Consider the following 11,564-nt stretch of genomic DNA (forward strand, 5'->3'; position numbering starts at 1 on the left):
AATGAAAAGACAAGCCACAGACTGCAAGGAGATATTGGCAAAATTCATACCTAAGAATTGACTTGTATGTGAAATATACACTGAACTCCTAAAGCCCAACAATTAGAAAACCAACAACTCAATTAAGAAATAGGCAAAAGATCTGAACGGACCTCTCAGCAAATAAGATATATAGATGGCAAATAAGCAGATAAGATGCTGAACACCGTTTGTCATTAGTGAGTTACACGCTGAAACCACAATGAGATGCCACTGCACACGTGTTAGAAGGGCTAAAATCCAGAGCATCAGCTACGCCAAAAGTGGGCAAGGACCTGGCTCCCTTGGAGCTCTCTTCCACTACGGGAGGGGTGCAAAGTGCTATGGCCATTCTGGAAGGCACCCTGTGACCCAGCAGTCATGCTCCCAGCTATTACCCAACATATCTGAAAAGTTATGTCCATACAAAAGCCTTCACACAAGTGTTTACAGCAGCTTTATTCAAATTGACAAAATGGAAGCAACCAGGATACCCTTCAACTGGTAAATTAATAAATAAATTGTGATGTAGCGATGCAGTGAAATATTTTACAGTGATTCAGAAAAGAAATGAGCTATCAAGCCACAGAAAGACATGGATGGATCTTAAATGCATATTGCTAAGTGAAAGCCAGTTTGAAAATGCAGTATGTTATATGTTTTCAATTAAATGTCATTTTGGAGAAGGCAGAAATACAGAGATGATTTGAATATCGGTGGTTGCCAGAGTTTTGGGGAGAGGGGTGAGTAGGTAAAGCTCAGGGACTTTTTAGGGTGGCGAAACTGTTCCAAACAACACTGTAATGGTGAATACAGCGTACAATGCATTTGTAAAAAGCCATAGAGCTTCACAGCACAAAGAGTGAATCTCATATATGCAAATTAAAAAATAATCTAAGAGATGAAGGGATCCCAGGATGGAGGGCAGGATGAGACACTAACCGCATTACAGATGCCTGAAACAACCTCACGGCACAGGGTGGAGAGAAAGACGCCAACCTGATGGGTCAGAAACGAGGGGTCTGTAAGACTAAAGGTGAGAGGGCACAGAAGCGGCCCTGTGGTCCTGGGAGAGCTGCTGCCCGTGGCGCACAGGCAGCCATCCTGCTCTCCACGGAGGCGGGACCTGGGAACGTCCAGGGAGTCAGGGGAGGAGGTGAGAGGGAGCGGGTGGCAAAGGATACGCGCGTGGGAGGCACAGGGGCCTCAGGCTCACTTGATATGATGCAGATGGCTGCCCATGGGAAGGCGCACAGGCGCCGCACTCGCACACGCACTTCCCTGCTGTGGGCCGAGCGCCCAGAGGCAGAGACCCCGGGAGGGACCAGTACGCCCAGCGCCTGGATGCTGGTTTCCACGCTGCGCTCTGGAGGAGGAGCCGGGGCTCCACGAGAAGCAGCCAATTCCATGGCTGGGGCAGGAAGTACATGAGATGGGCCTGGAGCCTCTCGTGGTGCTGAAAAGTGAGGCCGTGCGCCCCAATCCAGCGGTGGTGCGGGTCAGAGGGACCCCGAGGCAGCAGCAAGCACCCCGGGGGCCCACGTGCAGCGATCCGAGCATCCAAAAGCAGTGCTGGCCTCTAACCTGAAGTAACACAACCTGTGACCTACGCTGATTTAAGCAGGCGACTGGATAGATAAGCGGGGGGGGGAAAGACCACTCTCCTGTGCCCCAAGACGCTGCACAGTTTGTACAGATGCCCCACCCTCCAGGGGGTGTGATGTGACCCCCACCCGTTAAGTGTGGGCTGCACACAGTGACTTCCCTGCAGAGAGCCCAGTGTGGGAAGGGGCAGGAGTCACGTGGCAGGGGAGGAGCCGGACAGGCATGCCTTTAGCCAGGGTCTCAAGGTCAGGGCCAGCCGTGAGGGTTGTGGTACATACCCAGGGCGGGATGTGACGGGAGGGACCCTGCCTCCCCGAGCCCACAGCCCCCATTCCATCCTGAGGACGTCCTGCAGAGCAGCTGGCCTGTCCCCGAGACCCTGTCAGGCTGAGCCAGGGAGGTGTGACGACTCGGTTCCCCGTGGCACCTAGGACCCACGGAGAACCAAGCAGCCAAGAGAAGCATGGCCATTGGCTGACGACAGTGGCAGTCCTGGTGCATTCATTTCCACAGTGCTCGGCACCAACGTGAGACACTAGCAGTGGGCCCGGGCCTGGGTGCGGCCGCTCTCCTGTGCCCACCAGCTGCACAGCTCCCTCCAGAGCGGAGAGCTTGTTTCAGAAGACAAACTGTACCAGTCCTCGGGGGGAATGAGGACTGTGCGGGGCTCAGGAGCCCTTGCTGGTTCTTACTTTTGTCGCTTTGGACTGCTCGGTCTCTTCCCGGTAAGGACTCTGTAGTAATTTTTAGGTTAAAAAGGAGTGAACATGTTCTGTTACAAAGGACAGGGAACAAGAATCTTTACTGATCTGTTATCACAACAATGTTGGTTTGAACCCCGGCTCAGTCTAGAGCTCGGTCCTTGTCCTGGGCCCATTTGTGCCCTGGAATTGCGTGCGCACAGCCTGTGCCCAGCCTGAGCCGCTCCGCCCCTGCAGGGAGGCCAGAGTGCACTGCGACTGCAAGGACCTGGTCCAGCTGCTGCCCGGCGCCGGGGCCATCGCGTCAGTGAAGGGCAATGCCAGCGGGAGCAAGATCAGCTTCCTGCTGCACAAGGTGAGCCCATGCCTGTCTCCCTTCTGCTCCCGCCCCCTTCGGGGCCGAGCCCCTGCCCTTGCCCTGTGTCTCCCTGTGTCCTGCCCTCCTATCCCCCCACGCCCTGGCCTCCCTCTGGCTCCTTATCTCTTCCGGTTCTTGCCTTGTTGGAACCAGTGGGTTTTCTTGCACCTCTTCTCTTCACCCAGCCACCATCCCTTTGGCACGAGAGGAGTGAAGTGAGTACATAGGGTGAGCCTTTAAGAATGTTGCTTCAAGAAATAGAGACCACATAGGTAAGGGGCACCGAGGACAGCCCCATTAAGGGTCTGGAAGGAAGATGAACGGATGACAAGTTTTCCTTGCCACCCACTGTGTCCATTTGTTCATTCAACAAATGGCTTTGGACTATCTTCAGTGGGGGGGTGGGGGGCCTTGCCAGGCTCTGTCCCCGTGAAGGGCCCACGAGTGAAGGGATGTGCCCCTCCCGACAGAGAAATGTCACTTCCTGCGGGAATCTGTGGGTAACACACGTGTGCAGGGGGTCGGAGTGGGGGCGCAGTAGGGGTGTAGGGTGCAGTGTGCGGTGAGGGCCGAGGGGCTTTCTGAGGAGGGCAGGTGAGCCTGGCAGGGAAGCATTGGGGTGTTCGAGGTGCTGCAGGGCGAGTGTTGCTGGCAGGGCAGGGGCTTGCAGAGCCCCCATGGAAGGGAGCCTCATTGCAGCTGTTGGGCCTGAGGAGGGTCCCTGAATGCTGGGGCTGTCAGTCAGCTGTCCTGCCGGCTACCTGAGGGGCTCCTAGATGGGAGTTAGCTGCCCTGCGGGTCCAGCCCTGGCCTGAGGTCAGAGGCCTGGGGCCAGCACGGCTGGTGGAGCTGCAGGGCCGCCCAGCGGATTGAGTCACTAAAAGCAGGGGTGGGGGTAACGGGGGGCCAGGGCAGACCAGCCTTGGCAAGAGATTCCTGGAAAGAGTCACAGCCTCATGCTTGGTGGTCCTGAGCTGTCTCCCTAGGCAGGCAGAGAATAGTATTTCTCAATCTGGTTGTGCTTTAGGATCCCCTGGTGCTGTGGAAACTCTGGGTACCACCCTACCCCCATCCCAGCAGATAAATCCTCTCTGGGGCTGGATGCAGCCCCGAGCCTTCCCTGGACCCGTCTCACCTGGGGCTGCCCCACCAGGCCCCGAGAGGGAGGCTCGGCCACCCTGGCCTTGTCCATTGTGTTCCCCTTTCCTTGCAGCCTGAGAACTGCTCAGCCGAGTCAGGGCCCCCCTTGTTCCTGGCCGCCCCTCTGGCTCAGGTCGCCCTCCCCAAGGTTTCACGACGTGCCTCCAGTTCTTTACAAGCCTAAACTTATGGCTCAACCTTACCCCAGATGTGGGCTGGAAGAGTGCTCCCAAAAGCCAGGCCCAGGGTTCGGGCCCCGGGACGCTCCCCCCAGGACTGTGTACCGCACGACCTGACCCGTGCCCTCACCAGTGGCTCTCCTCCTCAGGCCGACGGCAGCCCCGACTCCAAAATCTGCTTCTATGATGTTGACATGGACACAGTGACCACCTTTGACTTCAAGACTGGACAGATGGACCGCACAGAGGCCTTGTCCTTCCACGGGCAGGAGCCCGAGAAGTAAGACCCGGCTACAGGAGGGTTGTGGAAAAACCAAGTCACAGGCGACGTCCCGTTACTTCTCACTTCTAGGCAGGGTGTCACTACGTTATTCCTCATTCCTCAGGTCAGGTCAGCACAAAGCAGTAAAGCGCCGCGGACACGTGCTTGGGCGGCTGGGGTCAAGTGGAGCCTTTCGGCTCTGTCTTCTGGGAGTTATGGCTCTGAAATTTCTTTGTGGACACTTGAACTTCCCGAAGGCCTGAGGTCGTGGGGTGTCCGCAGGCGTGGCCCGGGCGGCAGAACAGCAGGTGCAGGACGGCCCCGCCCCCAGGCTCTGCTGGGAGGCGCTGTCTTCTCAGAAGATGCGTTTCTAAAACAACTTTCTGGAGAGCGTTAACGTAGCACGGGCTTGAAGTTCCTTCTGCCTTGGAGGAACTGCCCTAGAACTTGGAGTGCTCACGGTGTGTGGTTGACGTCGAAGCTAGGTTTGCTTGGAGTGTGGCGGGGGCAAGTCAGAGGGTGGCAGGCATGTGATGAGGAGGTGGCCTGGGGACCTCTGGGCGTGGGCCGTGGTTCTCCGAGAGCTGCGGGAGCGAAACGCTGCATCTGGTGATTCTGTCTTCTTTCTTTTTCTCACTGTTCTGTAGTTCTGCTCTGGGAAACAGCTGCCACCTCCCGCTACTCTTGCTGGCCTCCCCTGCACTCTCTCTCCACCAAGCCCCCTTCCTCCTCAGAGTCCTGTTCTGGATCCTTCTTTCACATGGTGGGCTCGGACCCACCCCCAAGCTCCGCGGTCTGCCCTCTCCCCTCAGTAGGCCCCAGCTCTCTCTCTGCACACAATATTCATGTGAACTGCTCCCTAGCGCCCTAGACGCCGACCCTAACAGGCTGTGCCCCATGCCCATCTCTAATCCGTGGCCACATCGCCTGGCCACCCTGTCAGAGGCCTCGGAATTTGCCTTCCCTTTAAACTTCTCAGGCCCGATTTTCTTGGTTTGACGTGTCTTTTAGATTCCTGCTTTCCTGCCTCAAGTCACCACGTGCCGTTCACAGCTCCCCTTTCTGAGAGCGGAGTTATGTTCCATAATGCAGTCTTCCCCCTTCCCTCTGTCCGTCCTGTACCCCTTGCCAGTTCAGCCTTGCTCCAGGGACACCCACTGGGGTTCTGGCACTCGCAGGCACCCAGTAAATGCTGGCCGTGGTGGCCGAGACTGCGCGGGCCACAGCTCCCTGCTGACCGTGTGAGCCTGGCAAGTGACATGCCGGGAGCTGACCCTGCTCTTCAGTGTGGGGCAGCTCAGGCCCTCCCTCCACAGTACCTGCGGTGCCCCTGCGCGCTGTCAGGCGAGCTTGCCATCATGGTGCAGCAGGCACAGGTCCTCGCTGGTCATCTTATCCAGGCCTTGCCACCACCTCTCTCTCTTCCTGCAGCACTGCTGCAGTCCTGGGCCTACAAAGCACGCAGCTTCCTGAAGGGAATGAGAGTGGGCAAAATGCGCAGGACCCTGCAGGGGCACGGTGGGGCTAGCGCCAGCCCCCCGACACCGGCAGAGAGCTCTTCCAGACTTCTGCCCTGCAGGACAGGCCGCGCCGGGCGGGGGGGCTCACAGGGGCTTCTTTTTCCTGCAGGAGCTTTGCCCTCACGGATGAGAGGCTGGTGCACCACGTCCCCGTGAGCCACTTCTGGGGCCAGAGCGAGCCGCGGCTTCTCGTGTGTGAAGCCGCCCCCAAGGCACCTGGACCCCTGCCGTCCGTGGAGAGGCCACCCCTGGCCGAGGGCAGCAGCCACCCCACGGTACCTGCCGCTACCCCAAGCCAGCCACTGGGCTCCAGGCCTCCCGCACCCAGACCATGGTTCCCTGGCAGCTCAGCTGCATGGAGTGCTGTGTAGCACCAGGAAGGCCCAGATGGCTGTCCCTGCACGGTGGACCCGCTGAGGACTGGATGGGCTGGGGAGGGAGCATGGAGCCCAGCTGCCTCCTCGGGGTAGAGTGTCTGGGACCTGAATGCGAGCATGCTTTCATCCACGCTTCTGTCCCTGCGGTCCCCTCGCTGTCGGGGCCGACTCGGTGTCGTTCTGCTTCTCTTGCTGTTGGAACTCTTTCACGGTATTCTCTCTCCAGCTCAAGATAGAGCTTTACTGAGACAGCGAACATGAATAAACCCTTTGCTGTTAGCACGTGCTGTGAGTGACCCATCGGGCAGCTTGCCTCCTGGGGTTGGTCCCACAGCAACCCAGAGCCTCCTCCAAAGGAGACTCCCCTGGGCAGGGGAGCGCCATGACCCCTAACCTCCATGCTCCACTGGCATGGGCCCCGGCCACTACCCTTACCCCAGCCCCTCACCGCCATACCCCGAGCCCCCACCCTCCCCCTTCCCCCCAACCGCCGTGTCCCCTGGCATCCACCCTCCCCCTCTCCCCAACTGCCGTCACCCCCCACCCACCACCCTCCCTCTCACCACCGTGCCCCCCACCTTCCCACCTCCACCTCTCCCCCTCACCGTGCCCCCACCCTCCTCTGACTGCTGTGCGTCCCCCTCCCCCTCCCCCCACTGCCATGGCTCTACCCTCCCCCCTCCACCTCCACCTCACCACTCACAGCCCTCCGTGCTGATGGGACAGCAGAACCCTAGCCCCTAGTAGGGCCGTGGGCCCTATGACACTTTCCGAGTCCTGAGTCTTGTGAGAAGTCAGATGTTCCCTGGGAAAGCTCAGTTTTCCATATGCCCTCCATACGCCACCTTGTTCTCAGCAGAAGCCACTGTGTAGGGTGGCCAGCAGGGACAGCTGTCCTGAGACTGTGGGGGCTGACCTCCATTCCAGAGGCTCCTGCGCCAGGCTGTGTGAGCCTGGGCCCTGATGGTCGCCTGCAGGCAGCATCCATCCCTGAGATTTTCAGAGGCAAACCCACCTCTCATTCCCCAAACACTCAGTGGCAGAACGACACTTCCGTTGGTGTGGGAGGAATGAAAGGAGTGCTGGAGGGGCCTTCCTGAGAGTGCAGGGTGCATGGCGGGCACAGCAGCCCTTCGTCTGGTGGAAGGGGGTCCGAGGCCACAGTTCTCCTGGGTCTTTGTCCCTTGGGAGGATAACGAGCCGTGAGGAGAGGCTCTGGCAAGCCCTGGACACCTGTTTTCCCGCTCAGAAGGGCTGCACACGAGCACCGCCCAAAACCCACCCAGCGCTGGCTTCTCCGCTGTGTGGTCACCATCCCCTGAAAGCAGGGCAAGGAGCCCTTTTGTGGTTGATTTTCAAACCAGAGTAAATCCGGTTGGGGCAGATGTTAAGACACGAGCATGCTTTTGAAGTTCTTCAAGTACTTGGGTGGGAATAGTGAGCATTTGCTACGAAGAAAATAGCAGCACAAGGTCACTGGCTCCGAGACTCCCCCAGCAGCCGGGCCAGCTTCCCAGAGGAACCAGGGCAGAAGGCCGAGAGCTGTGGGCGTGGGTGCACGTGCGGGCATGTGCACGTGTACCCACCTTCCCGCCACTGCGTGTGAACAACCCAGCCACGCGCGTGCCAACTGGCAGCAAGAACGCTCTTCCCTTCTCTCCCAGGAGGATGTTTGGATTCTGTGCTTTTTCGTTTCCGACGAGCACGGCCTCCTGCTGCAGGACAGCTTCCCCCGGCCTCCAGCCTACCAGATGCTTCTGGGGATCGACGTACCGCATTACTACTTCACCCTGAAGGTACGCATCCCCTTGGAGTGGCATCTCCACTGCCCCTCAGCCCCAGGGCCGCCACAGTGGGCCAGCCCCGGAGGCGCCCTGGGGTCCAGCGTCTGCTGCAGCCACCCCTACGCCCCTAGCCTGGGAGATCCTGAGCGGTGGCTGTGCGCTGAGCCCCGGGCAAGGGGTGCCCACCCGCCTCAGAGGCCAGGCCACCTCCACCCCTCCTGGAAGCGCATGTCCTTCAGCTTCTCCTTTCCTTTCATTCTGGCTGCTTTGTTGCTATTGTTAATTATGCATTATCAGGTTCACCAGAATCCAGGGGCCTCAGAAAGAGAACAACCGATAGCCCCACACCCTCCCCAACCCTGGCCATCCTCCACGGAAGGTGGGCTCTGCGCTTGCACACGTGTGCAGCTTGTACACACGCACCATTTTCATTGCCCACAATGCCAGCTGTTGCACACCCACCCTAGCCACTCCTCTGACGAGCCCTGGCCCCTCCCCAGGTGCCCACGGGTACCTAGATGTGTTCCAGCTTGCAGAGTGGCGCTCCCTGAGCGGACCACAGTGCAAGCCCAGCGTGGGCCTCCACGGTGGGAGGAGCTTTGCCCCCCGCCGCCCTGCCCACTCAAGGGTACGCCCCCCACCCTCGGCCCTAGCCCTTTAGCCAGTGCCCACAGGGTCTTTGCTGCTGTGTCTTCCTGTTTTCAGAGGAAGGACTGAAGCATGGAGGCTTTTATCTGAACTGTTCTTGGCCTTTTTTCAAGGTGACCAAAATTCAACCTTAAAAATGAGTTTGGCACTGTTGTGATTTTCTACAGTTAGTGGATATTACTCGTGTGTCCAGGTGGGCAAGGAGGGGACACCGCTGCCCTCAGGGACACCATGGGGCAGAGGGATGACTTACCATGACGTTCCCACCTGGCCAGAGTGGCACGGGGACCTCAGTCCATCCCCCCACCCCGGGCTAGGGTGACCCCGTGGCCCAGACGTGGTTCTGCGGGAACGTCGCGGATTGGGTTCCCAAGTGACCACGTGACCAATACCCCAGCGGACACGTGCGTGCCAGGCTTTCCCTGTGCACAACGAAGTCGCCATCGTGAGTACTGAAAAACGTTCATATGATGTGCCAAATTCAGGAAAATAGGCCGAATTCATCGGCTCTCTGCCGATGGGGGTTTTTACAGTTCCCTTTTCTTAAATAAATTAGCCTTGCCAGTCTGACACTTTTCTCGATTTCTTTCTTATATAGCGTGTTTCTTATGCTTTTTAAACTGTCTTGGATTTAAAAACCCAGAATGTTGTGAAAGATAGGTTTAAAGTGTTTGTCTTGAATTCCCCTCCATCGTTTGCACTCTTTGGCCTTTTGTTTCTTCCACAGGCACATTTAAGTTTCTGTTTTCTCCCTCACCCCTGCCTTCCTGTGCTCCACCTCCCTGCTAGTTGTCTCATCGCTTTACCTTGTCGTCTTCTCCCGTCCATTGATTTGCACACCTACCCTCGTACTTCCCCGGAGTGGCGCTCCTCCAGGTAGCACTCCTTCCTGCCTATGCTGTGTGTCTGGTCGCAGGTTGTCAAAGGAGCCTGACAGCCCCCACACTGCCAAGCAAACCTTCAGGGGAGCCCGTGGGCCTCAGCTCCAGTCCTGGCCCGGACATGTGGCCGTGCAGGCCTCTTCCCTCCTGTCTGCCCTGTAGGGACTTTCCAGGTGGCCTGCCTTTGCCTGCAGGAAGTGGCCACAGGCGTTTACAGTGGCCGTGATGGAGAGCTAAAGCAGTGCTTCCTGGGGACCGACCACACCCAGGCCGTTTTCCCGCCTTCAGATTCCTGGATTTGGTTTCTTAGAGGCTGCCTGTCTCTAAGAATGGGCTGCACCATTGAGGGCACTTCTCAGTGCCCACCCTGTGCACAGGAGTGGGGCGGGTCCCCTTGCTGCACTGTGACCTGGGTTGCTCTGCTGGGCTTACCCCAGAATCTGTGGGATCACTGCAGACATGCCCCCCTCGGGGCTGCACTCCCCTACAGGGTACCCGTTTCCATGAGAGTTGGCAGTTTTGCTCGAACCCAGGACAGGTCCACATCTGGGCTGTGAGTGTGGGAACCAGATCACTTCCTTACAATCTGTGAGGCCACAGCAGGCAAGAATTCTCGCCGTCTTCCTGGACGTGGGCACCTTCTGGCAATTTCCCACTTGGTGCAAAATTAGTCCAAATTCTTCAACCTGTGGTGCCTTATCGGGTCTGACCTGGCCCCCTCAGCCCCAAATCCCACCCTCAGCCTCTCCTCTGCAGCCGCAGGGCCTGTCCCAGCTGCTCTTCTCTGGGCGCAGCCTGGAGAGGCAGAGCAGCAGGGAGGGGCGGGCAGCCAGGGGCCCGAGGTGGGGGCAGGGCGCCCACGGTGCGCTGCCTTCCAGGAGCCGGACAAAAGGGACGCAGGCAGGGAGGCTGGCCCAGCACGCAGATGGAGTGAGTCCTGGGGTGAAGCTTTGTATATGTCGAGAAACACTTTTTTCCTTTTTTTTTTCTTCAAGTGAAGTTTTATTGAGATATGTTCACAGCATACAAATCATCCAAACACTTTTCTATTTTGTGTGCCTTTTGGGGGGACACTATACTAGGTGGACGATCTTTTTAAAAAAACATGACGGAGGGGCAGCACTGACACGGGTTGTTGTTTTGGAAAATTCTACCAAAATAATGCCAGTGCCAAGTGATCATGAAAGGCCCTGCAGACCTGTAAGCACGTCTGGCTTGGTGGGATCGAGAGAATAGCGACTCCACTGACTCCTCAAGCCTTTTATTACCACAGCCCTCTTATAGCTGCGGGAAGTTTGATGGGAGCGAATAAGAAGCTGAAACCTGTCCAAAGCTCTGACAATTTTGAATGACCTGAAGGTTTTCACCGTGAACTGCTTGGCCTTCTGTCGAGTGTCTGTCTGTCTGTCTGTCTGCAGATGTGTGTGTTTCTGTAATTGACATGCACCTAGAGGAAGAGACAGGTGTGGGCATTAGTTTCATGCATGAACTGACAAATAACAGGTGCTCTCTGTCACGCAGCCTGGAGAGGCACCCAGAGAGGGGTGCGTGGACCCTGGGCACCGAGTCCCTGACATGGTCGGCAAGAGGCCCCTCCGGGACTTCACTGGGCTGGAAGACTGCAACAAGCCCACTCGGGACGCCATGCTCAACTTTAGCTTCTTTGTCACCATCGGAGATATGGATGAAGCTTTCAAGTCTATTAAACTCATCAAAAGGTAGGGATCTGGTGACTGCAAGGCCACAAAGTGCCACGGGAGCCTGCTGGGCCCTTGGCTCCCCTGCTCGCCCTCTCCCCTCTCTAAACTAGATTCAATACTCACAAGCCCCTTCAAATCTCCTGGTCTTGCCTTTCGGTGACCCTGCAACCCCTGCAGCGGACGCCAGACCCACCTGGCGCATCCCACTGCAGGGCGGAAACAGGTGAACCGCCTCTCACTGCTGGGCTCTTGTGTCCTCGTGGGCTGCTGAGTTCATTGTTTTGATTTACTTTAAATGTTCTGGACACTTCCTGGTTGAGAGCTCCGTGATTGCTAAGTGTTACTGACATGTATCCCTCTGGGAATAATTGCAATGAAACAGAACAGGCTT

The 11,564-nt window shown here is 57.6% G+C and overlaps 1 protein-coding gene across 2 annotated transcripts in view; it reads left to right on the forward strand.

The window, feature by feature from the left end:
- The window catches only part of IFT140 (intraflagellar transport 140), a 73,252-nt gene that overhangs the window by 29,572 nt on the left and 32,116 nt on the right, over nucleotides 1-11,564 (forward strand). For both annotated transcript variants that reach the window (XM_077142255.1, XM_077142256.1), the window contains exons 14-18: nucleotides 2,562-2,679; nucleotides 4,151-4,281; nucleotides 5,893-6,058; nucleotides 7,825-7,956; nucleotides 10,995-11,191. In XM_077142255.1, the coding sequence (XP_076998370.1) occupies nucleotides 2,562-2,679; nucleotides 4,151-4,281; nucleotides 5,893-6,058; nucleotides 7,825-7,956; nucleotides 10,995-11,191 (744 nt within the window). The remainder of the gene's footprint in view (nucleotides 1-2,561; nucleotides 2,680-4,150; nucleotides 4,282-5,892; nucleotides 6,059-7,824; nucleotides 7,957-10,994; nucleotides 11,192-11,564) is intronic.

This window comes from Tamandua tetradactyla, chromosome 23, assembly GCF_023851605.1.
Source record: "Tamandua tetradactyla isolate mTamTet1 chromosome 23, mTamTet1.pri, whole genome shotgun sequence".
In the NCBI taxonomy this organism is placed as follows: domain Eukaryota; kingdom Metazoa; phylum Chordata; class Mammalia; order Pilosa; family Myrmecophagidae; genus Tamandua; species Tamandua tetradactyla.